The following is a 17,559-nucleotide window of genomic DNA, read 5'->3' as shown; positions in this document are numbered from 1 at the left end:
ACTAAGTGGAGCAGGATGGAACCTACGTCCTCATGGATGCTAGTCAGGTTCATTACCAGTGAACCATGACAGGAACTCCTTCAGGCTATTTTTCAAAATTCTCTCCCAGTTGATTCACTAATGGGAAATTCACATGCATGTTGATACCTTCGGATAGATGCTGAGCACATAGAATCCAAAGCTTTGAGCATACATGCCCCTGGTTGAGCAGAGTCTTAGAGATTGGAGTTCTGATCAGGGGTAAGAGGTGAGGAAGAGAGGTATCTGTATTGGGAAAAGTCCTTCTCTACCTTCATGTAAGCCAACTGTCTTGAGTCCCTCCCTTTCCCCAGCTTTAGTATTTTTACTTTATTCTGTCCTTTAGGAGCCATTACAACAAGCTCCTCCATCACCGATTGACTTCCCAATGCCACATGTCAGGGACAGTGAAACACGAAAGTCTGAGCAGATAACTGGATGAATGAGGCTTGGTTAGAAGAGAAGATGTCCAGAGCAGGGCACAAAGAACTGGCCAGCTGTGGGACGCTTTAAGCTCTGATAGTATTTATCTCTGGCTCTGTTGCCACTGATTTTTCCTATGAGCATACAAACATAATTCTATTCTATTCCTCAGCTTGTCACTTACTAGGATAGTAACTTTTAGAAAACAGTGAGTTACATGTCAGTCTCTCCACTTCTATCCAGCGATGATCACAATAGAGTCATTTAGCTGGGAAATATCCCTTCTTGGACTCTAGCTGTACAAAAAAAAATCTATGAATAAAGCTCTTCATCATAACAGCATTTATAATTACAAAAACTTGGAAGCAATGTAAATCTGAAAAAAAAATAGGGAGTGGCTTTTTGTATCATGGTACTCGCATTCAAACAGGATATTACATTTTTAATAAAGTGAAATTCTTGAAGAAGATTCAATGACAAAAGAAAATGGTTCCAACATATCTACCAATAAAAATTCAGTCCATGACACTGAATACAGACTATCATCTCCAGACTTAAGAACATGTACCTATGTATACAAAAAACGGCTAGAAAAACAGACCAAAATGTTAACCATGGTCAGTAATCAAATCATGAGTGATTCTTCTCTCTTAAACTTTTTGGTATTTTCCAAATATTCTTCACAGAGTACATACTTTTAGCAAATAAATAACACCATGATGAGGTGATAGAGAAGGCAGAAGAAAGTAAAAGAAGTTTAGTATCTTTAATAGCACTTTCCCCTGCATTTTCATTTTGTACTGGACCCTACAAATTCTGTAGAGCCTTGCAGGAAGTTCCACCCCTACTGAGGACAAGAAACACGATCTCTGTGCCTCCCACATCTACTGACCTAGAAATGCATGTTCTTTACAATAAAATAGCAATCAATTAATAAGCAAGCAAGCTGCCAAACTTATCCTAGATCAGGAGTTTTTACCTCTGAGTGTGCCTCAGAATTACCTGTCCTGTACAACACAGATCTGGGCCCACCCTCAGAATTTCTAATTCAGCAGGTCTGGGTGGGGCCTGTGAACCTGAATTTTGGCAGCTTCCAGATGTTGTGGAAGCGGCCACACCACACTCAGAACCCCTGGCCTGAAGTATGTTTACTTCTGCCTCTGACATTTTTCCAAACTGCATGATGCCTTACAACAAGCATTTCCTGGGAGTTCCCATCATGGCTCAGCCATAATAAGTATTCATGAACACAGGTTCAATCCCTGGCCTCATTCATTGGGTTAAGGATCTGGCATTGCCACAAGCTGTGGTGTAGGTCACAGACGTGGCTTGGATCTGGCATTGCTGTGGCTGTGGCATGGGCCGGCAGCTGCAGCTCTGATTGGACCCCTAGCGTGGGAACTTCCATATGCTGCAGGTGTAGACCTAAAAAAAAAGAAAGAAAAAGAAAAAAACACAAGAGGCATTTCCTGTTACCTCATAAATGTTCAACTGCTCCACTAAGTCCAAGTCAGTCCCTTTCTTGTTCAAGTGCCGCTGGGACACGGCCGCAATGCCCAGCTCCTCCAGGCAGTCCACCACATCGTAGAAGGTGTCTTGGTCTGGCAATCCAGATAAGGTCTGCACAAAGAAAGAAAGGGACACAGACATATCTTAGGGGACTGTCACAAGGCTCTCAAGGCATTTTTTTTTTTTTGCATTGTAGCCAGTGGCCATAATTATAACACTGTGGGGCAAAGCACAACAGATGACAAGTTTGTTTGAGAAAAAACATCTTTAGGGTGCTAAGCAAAATGAATCCCAAGACCCTACTCCCTGGGACATAGGTGCTATACCATCCCTTCCCCTTGAGTGCAGGCAGGACACCCTCATGATTAGGTGATGTTTTATGGCAAAGGTGAAAGAATCCTACAGATGTCATTAGGGTCCCAAATCAATTGATTTTTGAGTTAATCAAAGGGGAAAGTAGCTGGGTGGGCCTGACCTAATCAGGAGAGCCATTTAAAAATGGATTTAGGTCTTTTCTGATTCTAGAGGCTAGAAGAGAGATTATCCTGCTGGTCCAGAAGAAGCAGCAGGCCACTATGAATTCCATATCTATAAAGAAATGAGCTCCACTAACAACCACATGAGCTTCGAAGGGGTTCCCAAGCCTCAGATGAGAGGCCAGCCCTGGTTGACACCTTGACAGCAGCTTTGTGAGACTCTGAGCAGAGGACCCAGTGAGGTGGTGCCTAGACCACATCCCATGGAAACTGAGATGCTACGTCTGTGATGTTTCTTTCTCTCTCTTTTTTTCTTTTTCTTTCTTTCTTTTTTCTTTTTTTTTCTTTTTTTTTTTTTTTTTGCTTTTTAGGGCCACACCTTCGGCATATGGAGGTTCCCAGGCTAGGGGTCTAATTGAAGCTATAGCTGCCAGCCTATGCCAGAGCCACAGCAATGCCACATTTGAGCCGCATCTGCAAACTACACCACAGCCATGGAAACGCCGGATCCTTGACCTACTGAATGAGGCCAGGGATCAAACCCAAACCCACAACCTCATGGTTCATAGTCAGATTCATTTCTGCTGTGCCATGACGGGAACTCCAGTATGTGATGCTTCAAGCTGCTCAATTTGCAGTACTTTGTTACATGGAAATCGAAAACTAACTCATTCAATGATCAGAAACTCCTGTTAAATAACATCAACCTACTGACTGCTGGAGTTATAACAATTTGGGGGGGGGCACACCTCTGGCATATGGAAGTTCCCAGGCTAGGGGTCGAATCAGAGCTACAGCTGCCAGTCTACACCACAGCCACAGTAACGTCAGAGCCAAGCCATGTCTGCAACCTATACCGCAGCTCATGGTAATGCCGGATCCTTAAGCCACTGAGCAGGGCCAGGGATCAGACCCACATCCCCATAGATACTAGTCAGGTTCATTTCCACTGAGCCATAAAGGGAACTCCCTGGAGTTAGAACAATTAATGATTCCCTTTTCTTTCACTTCAGTAGGCCTTATCTTTGGCCTAAGACATTTAGGAAAACAAGAAACTTCAAAGTAACAACCAAGAGACAAAGAGATAACTCAAGAGAAAAGCCGACTTCTCTTTGAATGCTGCTTCTCTTAAAACTCAGATCAGGCCTCTGCTTAAAACTAGAAGGACCTTGAAATAAGGTCCTTTTCTTTTTTAAATTTATTTTATTGAAGTGTACTTGATCTACAATGTTGTGATTTCTGCTGTATAGCAAAGTGATTCAGTTATATGTATGTGTGTGTGTGTATATAGATCTCCATTCCTTTTCATATTCTTTCCTGTTATATTTTTCATAGGATATTGAATATAGTTCCCTGTGCTACAGAGTAGTACCTTGCTTTTATCCATTCTATATATAATAGTTAGCATTTGCTAACCCCAAACTCCCACTCCATCCTTTCCCCACCTTCCCTTCCCCTTGGCAACCACAAATCTGCTCTCAATGTCAGTGAGTCTATCTCTGTTTCATAGATAAGTTCATTAACATCATATTTTTGATTTCACATATACATGATATCATGATATTTGTCTTTCTCTGACTTATTCACTTAGTATGATAATGTCTAGGTCTGTCCATGTTGCTGTGAATGGCATTATTTCATTTTTTTTATGGCTGAGTAGCATTCCATTGTGTATATATACCATTATCTTCTTTATCCATTCATTTATCAGTGGACATTTAGGTTGTTTCCATGTCTTGGCTATTGTAAATATTGCAGCTATGAGCACAGGGGTGTATCTATCTTTTTGAATTATAGTTTTGTCTGGATATATGCCCAAGAGTGGGATTGCTGGATCCCATAGAAACTCTACTTTTAGGGTTCTTTTTTTTTTTTTTTTTGGATTTTCAAAGGCCATACCTATGGCATATGGAGGTTCCCAGGCTAGGGGTCTAATTGGAGCTGTAGCTGCAGGCCTAGGCCAGAGCCAGAGCAACTAGGGATCCGAGCCGCGTCTGCGATCTACACTACAGCTCACAGCAACGCCAGGTCCTTAACCCACCAAGCGAGAACAGGGATTGAACCCACAACCTCATGGTTCCTGGTCAGATTCGTTAACCACTGAGCCACAGTGGGAACTCCTACTTTTAGTTTTTTGAGGGACCTCCATACCATCTTCCACCGTGTCCAAGCCCCTTATAAATGATGGAGATGAAGGTGGAGAAGGGGAGGATTTGCCTGCAGTAACAGGAAGTTATTGAGATAAAACTTTGAGCCCAGACCTGCTATTCTAATCTCCTCCTCTCCTCACACATCCATGCCTTATACACAAGCTACTCTGGCCTGAAATTTCGGATACAGGTCTTTACTGCCTATTCATTTCATTATTATTGCATTTCAAAATTATTCTAAACATGGTGACCTGCTTTGCAATAATTAAAAAAAAGGCCAATACTTCCATAAGGATTAGCTCGCAGTACCAACTTTTTTTTTTTTTAACACTTCTATTTTGGTACTACTAACATTGGAAAGAATGTCTATTCACAACCTCATTAATGATTGTTTCCTCTCTATGCTGAGCAAAGAGGACACAACTCACTGCTGTCAAGTCTGGAAACTAAAGAAAAATAACTGGGATGCAACAACTTAATCCATCAAGGGACTCCAGCAAGGGCACAGAACAGGAGGTTGTGAACCAGTTCGCAGCTATAATGAATAAACAGGTTCTCACACCTAAGGGGCCAAGTGTGGAAGCACACGCTGGTGTCTGCAAATGCTGGGGGAGGCGGTCCCTACGGCATTAGCAGACAGCAGTCCGCTGACCTAACTGGAAAAGTGGACACCTGTCCAGGTTATGCGGTCATCAAAACAAATCCATCCTTTGGTTTTAGTGAAAACTGTAGAAATTACTACAACATAAGGAGAGAGGAATGGTGATACAAAGGCTGGGGCAGGGCTAATGATTGGAGGTGCCCTGACTGACGGCTGACTCAGCCAATCACATGGGAGGAGAGGGGGAACTAGTGATACCAAGGCCAGGGGCAGGGCTAACGACTGGAGGCACCCTGAATGAAGGCTGACTCAGCCAACCACATGGGAATTGACATTCAGTGGTCCATTCAAAACTTCCAACACAGCAGTAGAAGGGCAGGATGGGCACAGAGAAGCCGCTGGCAGTCTCCTCACCTCACCGGTCACCTCTCTTCTTCTCCCTTTTTTTTTCTCTGCTGAGAGTCAACTGAGGTTCTTTATCTCAGAAATTTCCACGTGGTTAAATTCCTAGACCTAATCTCCATTGCCTTAGCAAGCCCAGCCATGATGAGTTGGGGCGATGACTATTAAGTCATTAAAGAATTAGGTCTGTAGAACCAAACTGACTCAGGGAGCCCTTGCTCAGTAACAGGCTCAAAGCTGAGGATACTGAGAGGCCATCTGTCATCTCTGGGGTGAAGATGTGGCCTTGAGCCACACCCAAGTGCCGCCTCACTGGCCTTCCACCACCAAGACAGCATCTCTCCACTGGCATGGGGTGGGGGCCATGCAGACCAGAAACACGCACTCACAAATTTTCAGCTAATTCTCTAGCATGTTCAGCAAACCCTGCAACACCCCACCCCTTCTGGACCCTGTGCTCCCGTGTTCCCCCTGACACTCACTGCTAAGATGCCTACTTCTGGCAAAGGTGGAGGCTACTCCAGAAAAGTCTGTGAGACAAATGTCTCTTGATGCCTTCACTTCCAGGTGACACTCAGGACACACTTCCTGCTCTCTCTCAGACCTTGTCTTGCCAGGGTTGTGACAAGTAAATCTTTATAGCCACTCGCAGAGGGAGAAAGCTCTGTCCTCAAAGACACGTGATTTTCCTCTCTCTGGGTTTTCTTTCCATCAAATCTTTCTTGTAGGATAAAACCAGTGTGGTGAAAGCCTATATGCAAGTGTTCACAGTGGGAGCCTTTGTGAAAGCCAAAGGCTGCGAACCTCCAAATCTCCTTCAATGCATGAAGAAGTAACAAATGGTGGTATATTCACACAAGGGAACACTATACTGCAGCAGAAAGGGGCAAACTCTTTTTTTTTTTTCCTTTTTTTTAGGGCCGAACTTGTGGCATATGGATGTTCCCAGGCTGGGGGCTGAATCAGAACTACAGCTGCCAGCCTACACCACAGCACAGCAACACCAGATCTGAGCCACGTCTGCAACCTACACCACAGCTCATGGCAACACTAGATCCTTAACCCACTGAGCGAGACCAGGAATCAAACCCACGTCCTCATGGATACTAGTCAGGTTCATTACCACTGAGCCATAATGGGACCTCTGGGGCACTCTTAATACACATAGTAACACAGATGAATCTCTAAGGCTGCTGAGTGACAGAAGTCAGCCTCAAAGGGTTACATCTTGTATGAGTCCCATTTGTGAGATGACAACACTATAGTGATAGAGAATAAATCAGTGGTTGTCAGGGGTATGAATAGGGGATCAGCGTGTCACTATAAAAGGAAAACATAAGGGAGGTTTGCCCGGGGAAGTGGAGCTGTTCTATACCCTAATTGTGAAGGTTATCCATAACTATATACAGCTAGACAGCAAAAGAAAAAAGTCAATTTTGGAGTTTCCATATGGAGCCCTGAGACACAGGTTCGACCCCTGGCCCAGCACAGTAGGTTAGGGATCTGGCTTTGGCACAGCTTGGATCTGATCCCTGGCCCGGGATATCCATATGTTAAGGGTCAGCCAAGAAAGAAAAAAGAAAAAAAAAAGAAATAGAAGTCAACTTTACTGTATGACAATTCAAAAAACAATAAAATCAAAACTAAAAGCAAACACTTGGTGTGACTCTCTTTCCCCCTCTGGACACGCCAAGGCAGCCCCACAGTAACACCCCTCCCCCTCCCCACCTACCTCATCCCATTCTACAAGGTGGTCAGTATCTGAGCCCCCAAAGTCGGGGATTCCCACTGAGGGGATTGCAGCTGTGTTAAGACAGGGCACTATGCAACTGCAGCTTGCAGGCTGAGAAATGGTTAGTTTCTGATGCTTCCTCAGAACTTCTGATAACATGGGTGCAGGGGCCTTGGGGAGATGAGTCTGGATCTTGGAAACCCCTTGTTTAGGTTCCTGTTTAACGAAGGGAGCAGACTTCGGTGTCAGAACCAGGAACAGGCTAGAATTCAGGACCCTTGTTTTGTCCAGAAAAATGCTAATGTTTTGAATTCCATGTCATTAGGTCATCTTCTATTTTGTTGAAAGAAGGGTTCAAAAAGCAACATACGCACCCAGATTTCAGAGTCTGAATTTTTGCCAGACCCATATGAGCATTTCAATGTGTTACGTCATTTGGGATCTCCAAGATTTCACTCAACTGGGATGATACATGTGATTAAAATTCAACAAAAGAAAACAAAATCCAGCATGGGGGCCATTGGCCTGCTGGCCTTTGTGAGGAAAGGATGACCTTTGGAGGAATGTCCTCAGGACTTTCTTGGACTTGCTCTGGGCCAGGACTGACACAAGGTGAGACAAAACTGCCAGAGGAGAAAGAGTAAGTGAGGAATTCCTGGACATTAGATGCCACAGGGTGCCAAGGTGAGTGTGACACGCACTGGGCTCTTGCCAGTGATTGGCAGCAAGATGCCCAGGCTGTTCAGACACTGCTTGGATCATCAAAACAGCCAAGCATGGCCTCCACCATTAAGCTGGATAGCATTACAACAAAAACACTGCAAGAGTGAAACAGCCATTTTTGCTGAATTCCATGTTTTCTAAAACAACGTCAGTGGCTGAAAAATTACAGGAAGTAGATGACCCTCATCTTTAAAAAAAAAAAAAAAAAAAAGGAAAATTGCTCTAAAACTACATGGTAAAATCAATTCACAAGTAGATTTGAAAATAAAAACAGAATTCTTAGGATTATCTTACAGAAAAATGGTACCATCCCCCGGCAGGACTGTAGGAAATTTCCTGTGACCTCACCAACAAAAGGCATTTCATGAAAAAGCAATCACTGTTCATGTGACTCAGAGAAAATGGCTTGTTTTACTAGATATTTCTTTTAATCTCATTAGAGTTAATGTTCATTTTTCCACTGGGTTCTTGGTATATTCAGAGGAGTATCACTTTCTGCCCAATTTTTTGCAAACGATTTCCCAGTTTGTCCCTTGCCTTTAGCTTTTATTTGTGGTTTTCATTTAACGAGTAAGACCTTTCATGATTTTTACACAGTGAAATATTTAAGTCCTTTGCTTTGGAATCTTTTTGACCAGTTTTATAAATAAAATAACCTTCACTGAACAGAGACTAATTAATCTTCATCTCTAGTCTCTTCTCATTTTTCTATAGTTTAATGTGTGACATTGAACTTTTTAATCTCTCTGAAATTTATTCTGGTATATATTCAAAGTAGGTTTCTGTCTGCCTTCATTTAGCAAAACCTCTCCCGATCATGAAAGAAGCTGACCATCCCCATGGATGGATTTCTATTACAGGGCAGGTTGTCCTGTGCATTGAGGTCTGTTTCGGAGCCCCTCTGCTTCAACCATCTGCTGAGGAGAGTCAGAACCACAGTGTTTTAATTCTTAGAGTTTGTATAACATTTTAATATCCAGTAGAATTACTTCTCATATTATGCTGCTTTCTACCAATTTGTTCCCAGGTCATCAGGAGGGATGTTTCTCCAGGTACATTTTGGGAAGAGATTCTGGTCTTTTCTAAAGAACTAACCATCACTGTGGTTGGTCTCACAGGCCTTCGCCTGACAGCCTGGAAAGGACAAAGGGAGGCCCTTGGGGTGGTTGACGTCATGCATGGGGTCCAGGGCAGAGAAAACCACCCTTCCCTCCCTCAGTTGTTAATGAGGAAGGGCCCCGAGCCCTGGAAGCAAAGAACCTCAGTCCTGAGAGGAGGCTGTCCCTGGTCAGCCACTGTCAGAGCAGAACCTCTCGGGATGGACCCTGAAGACAAGTGCTGCCTCATGAGCTGGTGACCAGGGAGGGTGTGATGGGACAGCTGGGAGCACCAGGGTGAGGTTACCATCAACAGGAGGAGGATGGGACCTGCCCTCAGAACTCCGTGCCTCACCCCAGCAATCAGAATTCAATAAGTTGTGGAATAAAAGTGCTTTTGTTTCTGCCCAACAGTGAACCATTTCCAAGAGTAAAACTTGCTAATCTATATTCTCAAAGAAAAATGTTTTTAGGGGGACATCTTGACAGGAAAAGCGGCCATAAAGTTCTCATGGTCCTCTTTCCGGCTTTACTAGAAAGACCTAAGCAAAGAAAGTGTGCAGGGTGTTCAGACCTTCACATGGATGAGCACGTGCACACGTGCACACATACTCTGCATGGGTGTAAAGGGTTGGCTCTTGGAAAAAGCACTCTGAAGCATGTTCCTCTGTCACCATGGGGTGCATGTGACATGGTTCTCATTCAGAGGGCAAATCTTGGATTTTCACATGTACTAGTTCCCTGGGGCTGCGGCAACAAAAGTACCCCAACCTGGGTGGCTTAAAACAACAGAAATGTGGAGTTCCCATTGTGGCTCAGCAGTAATGAACCAGACTAGTCTCCATGAGGACACAGGTTCAATCCCTGGCCTCACTCAGTGGGTTAAGGATCCGGCGTTGCTGTGGTGTAGGTCACAGATGTGGCTCAGATCCTGTGTCTTGTGGCTGTGGCACAGGCCGGCAGCTACAGCTCTGATTCAACCCTGGCCTGGGAACGTCCATATGCTGCAGGTGCGGACCTAAAAAGCAAAACAAAAATAAAAAAGCAAGAGAAATGTATTCTCTCAGTTTGAGAGACTAGAAGTTGGATGTCAAGGTGTTGGCATGGCCATGCTCCCTCTGAAGGCTCTAGGGGAGGAGGCTCCTTGCCTCATCCTAGACTGGCTGCTGAGCATCCTTAGCACTCTTCAGTGGTCCTCGGCTCACAGATGCCTCACTCCAGTCTCTGCCCCTGCCTCCACATGCTGAATTCCTCATGTATGTGTGTACATGTTGTCTTCCCTCTCTGTAGCTCTTTCCTTCTTCTTCTAAGGGCACCAGTCCTATTGGATGAGGGCCCACCCTAATGACCCCATCGTAACTTGACTACATTTACAAAGATCCTAGCTCTAAATAAGGCCACGTGCACAGGTACCAGGGGTCAGGGCTCCCACACCTTCTGGCGGGGACACAATTCAACCCATCACAAACATCAACCAACCTTGTTCACTAAAGTCATCGCATAAACCAGCAACTCCGTGTCGACCCCATCCTTCTCCTCCAGGATTTCCATGATATTTGACCAGGGTGTGACTCCTAGGGAGTAAAGGAAAAATCATTAGGAAGAGCAATCCAACAGTCCTTACCAACTCACATTGGAGTTTATCCAGAGACTTATGCCCAATGATGGCAGTGCCCTTCAATCACCAAATTTCAAAGCATGATGCCATCCTCAGGGTGGACTTGAACATGCTTCTAATCAAGTGACAATACACCATGTCAACTTCGTCTACTTGAAAATGTAGACTCTTCAGTGTCGGAATGTCTATCAATTTGCTTGAAATTTTCTCTGTATGCTAAATATGTAATTTAAAAATCCCATTCATGTGCAGCTTTTTAGACCATGCATTTCTGTGGAAATTCTTTATAAGAAGTCTGTGAGTGTCCATCTCCAGCAAGGAAAGGGGATGCGGGAGAGCTTTACAGTTCCTCAAGGAGCTGATTCCAAACGATAACAGTGAAACATCCATCTGGCAAACAGTTCAAGAACAGAAGTATATTATCTCCATTCAATCAAGGCACAAATACTGTTTAAACATCAACCAGGTACCAGGAACTGGGTCTATGGGAGTCTGTCCTCAAGAGATTTATCATCAAAACAGAACAGCTGGGTATATGCACAGGAACACATGTCAGCACATAGTAAAAGCACTTAAGAGGTAAAGCACTGAGCCAAGCCTGTCACTCAGCAAAGGAGGTCTGTCTCTTGCAGTGTGATGGTAGTGGAGGGTTTGGTACGAGAGGTGGTTGCACAGTGGGACTCCAACGGGGAGGCTCCTGATGGCTGTCCTATAGCTCCAGGGACAGCAGGAAAACCCTCCATGTTCTGCACTGCCAAGCCAAGCCAAAGCTACAAAGGGGACACGACATCCTGCCATGATTTCCTACCCAGGAGATAAACATCACAGTGACGTACTGCCTTGCCCTTGGCGCGGCTGTGTGGAATGTGAAGCTCTTTCCCATTTCCTCTAGGAAGATCTCAAAGGGATTACTGCTTATTTTTGCTGATAAAATTAAATTCGAAAATAATCTAATACTAGTGTGTTCCAAATGCTGGTTTTGACCTTTTTATTATAATATTTTTTATTTTTTTGTCTTTTGTCTTTTTTAGGGCCACACCCACGGCATACGGAGGTTCCCAGGCTAGGGGTCTAATCAGAGCTGTAGCCGTCCGCCTATGCCACAGCAATGTGGGATCTGAGCTGCGTCTGTGACCTACACCACAGCTCATAGCATCCTCACTCAGATCCTTAACCCACGAGCCAGGCCAGGGATAGAACCTGCAACCTCATGGTTCCTAGTCGGATTCGTTAACCCCTGAGCCATGACGGGAACTCCCCAAATGCTGGTTTTTAGATGAGTCATGTCAGAGCTGATTGCCTGACCTTGAAAACAGAAGCTCAGCAAGGGCATCGATGAACCCTGTCTTATCTCTGTGCTCTTGGCAGACTGCCAGACACAGAGCAGGTGCTCAATAAAATATATGCCGACTTGCGAATGGAGACCTCTGAGAGGGCATCCAGTGGGTTCAACTGGGGCAGTTTTAAAAGACCCAGAAGGTCAAATGCACACAATAAGAAGACAGGCAAATTTTAAAAGGAATAGGCACCTACTACACAATGTGAAAGACACAGATATGGTTTGACAGATAGATCTTCCCCCTTCATGTAACAGAAGGGAACTGAGCCCCTGAGGAATGGAATGAACGGAGGCTCAGGAAATGCACCTAAACCAAAGGGATCATCTGCACCCTGCAGGCTCACTGCGGGTGTCACAGAGATGCTGCACATGGCTGTTTCTCCTGAGCCCTGATGGAGAACATCAGCAAACAATGATTTCCTTCATCATTATCATCCAGCTCCCTCCAACTCCACCCTCCCCTTCCTCCACCCCAAATGCTGGAGTGAATATAGGCTTCCTGAGACAGCCTGGTTTTTCTCTGATGTTGGCAAACACCCGGTTGGCACTTAAATATTTGTCCAAAAAAAATGAGGTTTTTTTTTAAGGCTTAGAGGAGTTCCCATTGTGGCTCAGCAGGTTAGGAACCTGACTAGTATCCATGAGGATCCAGGCTCAAACCCTGGCCTCGCTTTTTGGGGTAAGGATCTGGCGTTGCCACAAGCTGTGGCACAGGCTACAGACACGGCTTGCGTGGCTGTGGTACAGACTGGCAGCTACAGCTGTGATTTGATCCCCTAACCTGGGAACCTCCATATGTTGTGGGTGCAGCCCTAAAAACGAAAAAGGCTTAGAACTGTGTCTCTTGTACACCAGACACACGAACAGCAGTGGCTGTCACTGCAGTGGTGGTGGTGGGCGGGGGGACAGGGAGGGCACCCACACCAACCCACAAGCCTTCCACACAGGTTCCCAGGCCAGGCCCCTCCTCCCATCGAACCACAGCGCCCCTCTCTCAACCCAGAAAAAATAAGCACAGAGCAAATTACTCAATACTCCCTTCCTCTTACTCCCCCAACCCCTGGCGTCTCTGTATAAACACAAAAGAAACTAAGATGTCTTGCATGATGCCTTGTACACACAAATACAGCATATTCCATGCCTTTCACCAGGACTGATGGACACTTAACTGGTATCCTTGTGCTTTAAATACCAGTGCAAACAGAGCTTGAGTTCAGTCCACTCAAACCTCCACCCTGCTCTGTGCATCCCTCACAGATTAATGTCTCCTCGAGCCTAGGATCGCTTTAAAGGCTGGCTGCATTTTTTCCCCTTGTTAATCAGGTGTGATACACATGTTTAAAACTGTGTCTTATCTCAGAGTTCCCTTTGTAGTTCAGTGGAAATGAATCTGATGAGCATTCTTGAGGACACAGGTTTGATCCATGGCCTCACTCAGTGGGTTAAGGATCTGGAGTTGCTGTGAGCTGTGGTGTAGGTCAGCAGCTACAGCTCCAATTGGACCCCTAGCCTGGGAACCTCTGTATGCCATGGCAGGGCCCTAAAAAGACAAACAAATTAAAATGTAAAAAAAAAAAAATTGTGTCTTATCTCATCACCCTCACATTCAAATGAACTTCTTCAAAAGCAGTGCTGAGCCGAATGAGCAGGACTCAAGATTTACGAATGACATTTCAAACCAAGTTACCCAGTCTGGCCACTTGCCTCACACTCTGTCTGAGAGGCAAACCTAGACAGTCAGAGGGAGGTGCACCCTGCCCAGGGGGCAGGGGGAGGGGGGGTCTCAACCAGTTTCCTGCCGATCACCACAAGGAAGGTCCCCAGAAAAGGAAGGCTGTGATGGGGGCAAAATGACCAAGCCAGGCCCTCTCGTGGGCTTCCATGAGTGCTCGCTGCCTCTCTCTTCCGGCCTGGCCCGTCCACTGGGAAGGGAGGGTGAGGAGAGAGGACGGTCCAGCAGTCAGAGCAGACAGGTGGGACATTGAGCCACGCCCTAGAGTCTGACTCAAATCCACTGCTTCATTCTAGCCTCTGAGCCAAAGTGCCAACTGCCTGGATCAAATGAGGTCCTTTTAATTTTCATTAATTCATACATATCTACAAGTCCCTACTGGGCACTTAGACCCCTCAGCTTTTATCACAGCTCCCAAACTGGCCCCCTCTTGGCCAAACAGTAAATTGTCCATCCATGTTCATTAAGTGGACTCTTTTTGTTTTGTTTTTTTTTTTCCTTTTCTTCCTTATGCCGTCCTGTAGCATACAGAGTTCCCAGGCCAGGGATCAGATCCAAGACACAGTTGTGACCTAAGCCACATTTGCGGCAATGCCAGATCATTAACCCACTGTGCCAGGCCGGAGATTGAAGCTGTGTCCCAGTGCTCCCAAGGCACTGTTGACCTCGTTGCATCACAGTGGGTACTCCCACAGAGTGGACCGTTCTGATCAACCCATGTTTGTGAAGCATGATGTTTATGAAACAACAGAGGAATCTGTTCAGGGACAACCTCATTTGCTGTAGGGTAGCACTGATTTTGAGGACTTTTAGCTCATTTGTTGGCTTTCTTTTGCTGATTCTTTTTTTTTTTTTACTTTTTTTGGGCCACACCTGTGGCTATGGAGGTTCCCAGGCTAGGGGTCGAACTGGAGCTGTAGTCACTGGCCTACGCCATAGCCACAGCAACGTGGAATCCAAGCCGTGTTTGTGACCTATACCTCAGCTCATTAGCCCACTGAGAGAGGTCAGAGATTGAACCTGCGTCCTCATGGTTACTAGTCAGATTCATTAACCACTGAGCCATGATGGGAACTCCCATCTCCCATTTTTGCTGATTCTTTAAACAGTTCCCACCTTCCAAAGAAGTCCTTTCTACATATACTTTAAACATGCCCATTCTCCACTCTAGTCCCCAGAATAATGAGTCTAAAGCTACCTCGAGGAGTCAAATGTATGGCCTATTTATAAACCTGTGTAGAAAGGGACACACTGGGCAGCCCCCTGGCACCTCCATCTATTCTCTCGTCCAGCTGAGAGGGGCCCAGAGAGCAGCGTCTAAACCCACCAGGTGGAAACACACCTGCAAATCATGCTTCTGCTGCAGAACAGCATGACACATTTACATGCAATTCCATCACAGGGTCCAGGAACAATTTTACTAGCAGTCAAAAGGGATGATGTTATATGTATACATTACAAAATCATGGCCAAGACCACACATATCACAGAGAACCATGGTACTGAGCCACACCCGATAAGCTTTGGCTGAGTATTCCCATCCATGCTGTTCCTTTTCATTCTCAGCTGCCAGTGCTCAGTGCAGAGAGATGACAGTACTGACCAAAAGCTTAAGATATCTGATAGGCAAAAATCGTGACGTTGAGAAAGCAGTCCATTAGCTGTTTCGCTTTTCTATTTTTACACCTTGGGAAAAGGCGGCCACCGTTTTGTCTCGGGGGAGAGAGTACAGCCGAGATCCCCTGACTGGGCCTGCAGGTGGCATCTTGGAGGTGGGGTGCCCGGCCCTGGGCTCACCTGGATCACCCCCTACCCCCACGACACGCCTTCCATGAAATGCGCAGTCTAAGGAAGGAAACTATGGGCTCTCAACCTAACAAAGCCCAAGGAGAACCCCAAGGTCATAAGAAGGTTGTCCCCTTTAACACGGTTCCCATGACGAGGGCCCATGGGTTACCTGAAATGTAGGACAGGAAAAGAAAGTGTCTCCTAATTGTCCTAAAGAAACCCAGAGGGTTGGGGGATGGAGGACACATCTTCCAAGGATGAATGAAAGGACCAGCCTCATTCTTCCTGAACACCCACCTTTGGCCCTAAGCCTCACTGATTGGCCTTGGGAAAGCCACGCCTGGCTTCTGAGCCATTGGCAGCCTTCAGCAGGATTCTCAGGAGGTACCGTTGATATACTCTTGGCCTTGAGGGTTTACATGCTCGTGCTTCAGATGGCAACAGGCTGGGGTAGAAAGAAACCTGCTACCATCTGGGATCTACCTTCCAGGCTCACAGCCCCTGACTACACACTAGGGACTATTTCTTTGACACCCCTATACACAGGCCAGGAGTCGCCTCCAGCCTGCAGTTCACTGTGCTGGGGACTAACCGCTGCCTGTGCCTTGGTGGGGAGAGTGCAGGAGCTCGTTTCATGGTCCTGGATGGCTTTCACTAACTTTTATTCAAACTTGCAAAGTAACTAGTAACCTGCTTCCTTTCATCTTTGGACTCAGCCCTGGATGTGGGTCTTTGGGCAACACTGAGTCAGAGACACAAGTGGTTTGAATCAAAGGGGGCTATTGAAGCCTCTTGTTCCTTTTTGACAGCTATCCCTCAACCGACTTGTGCATAAACATGTGTGCACACGCACAGACACACACACACACACACAAAAAAAAAAAAAACATAAGGAAATACACCAACATGTAAGCAACAATTCTCTCTGTTTGATTAGAGGTATTTTATCCTTAACTCATTCAACCACCAGGGAACTCCTAGAGGTGGTTTTTTTATGGTCTTATTTACTACCCCCCGCCACCAAATTTTCTACAGAGTATTACTGTTATAAACGTAAGAAAAAATAATAAATTTATCAAGCTTTTGTTCTTGGTGGAGTCTTTGAGGGGATGATAATATTAATAAAAATGTCTTCCTGAGGAACAAAATCAAATTATTTTTTCAAAGAACAAAACAAAACACAATACCCCATTTTAGTTCAGGCTTAAGAATATCATAGGGGCCACAGCATGCTATACAGTAAAGCAAATCCAAAGTTCATTTGTCATTGAGTGTGAACAACAGGCCTACCTGCTGTGGGTCAGCCAGTTGCTGGAACACCAGAAGGAGACAGACACCTGCCCTCCAGCAGGGGACACACTGAGAGATGGGCAATGAAAATAACATAGCAAAGAAGGGGGCACACGGGGGCTTTGAAAGCACATGCCCATCTGATCCAAGATAGGAAGGTTGGGGTGTCAGGTGGACAGGGGCTGGACAGGGAAGGGTCAGGTCCTTTCTGTGAGCACTGGGAAACAAGGCAGGGTTTTTTGTTTGTTTTCTTTTCACAGCCACACCCATGGCATATGGAGGTTCCCAGGCTAGGGGCAGAATCAGAGCTGCAGCTGCCAGCCTCTGCCACAGCCACAGCCATGCCAGATCGGAGCCTTGTCTGCAACCTACACATAGTTCACAGCAACACTAGATCCTTAACCCACTGAGCGAGGCCAGGGATTGAACCCACATCCTCATGGGTACTAGTTGGGTTCTTAACTTGCTGAGCCACAACAGAAACTCCTCAAGGCAGTTTTTAGGTGGGGAGTGATGGAACCACATCTGTGTCGTAGCAGAATCTTCCAATAGCAGAGGGGAGGGTATCACTTTCAAGGAGGCAAAGGATGCCTAGTGAGAGAGGGTTAGAGTGTGCAATGCAGGGAAGGGAGAACATTCAGGGGACTTCTAGGGGTTAGAG

The 17,559-nt window shown here is 45.6% G+C and overlaps 1 protein-coding gene across 6 annotated transcripts in view; it reads right to left on the bottom strand.

Moving 5' to 3' along the window:
• Positions 1-17,559, bottom strand: part of FHOD3 (formin homology 2 domain containing 3) — a 556,170-nt gene that overhangs the window by 201,716 nt on the left and 336,895 nt on the right. For all 6 annotated transcript variants that reach the window (XM_047794147.1, XM_047794143.1, XM_047794144.1 and 3 more), the window contains exons 8-9: positions 10,611-10,705; positions 1,918-2,061 (exon numbers count right to left, since the gene is read on the bottom strand). In XM_047794147.1, coding sequence (XP_047650103.1) covers positions 1,918-2,061; positions 10,611-10,705 — 239 coding nt within the window. The remainder of the gene's footprint in view (positions 1-1,917; positions 2,062-10,610; positions 10,706-17,559) is intronic.

The sequence above is a fragment of the Phacochoerus africanus genome, chromosome 8 (genome assembly GCF_016906955.1).
Source record: "Phacochoerus africanus isolate WHEZ1 chromosome 8, ROS_Pafr_v1, whole genome shotgun sequence".
NCBI lineage: Eukaryota > Metazoa > Chordata > Mammalia > Artiodactyla > Suidae > Phacochoerus > Phacochoerus africanus.
This window is presented reverse-complemented; position numbering and strand designations above follow the sequence as displayed.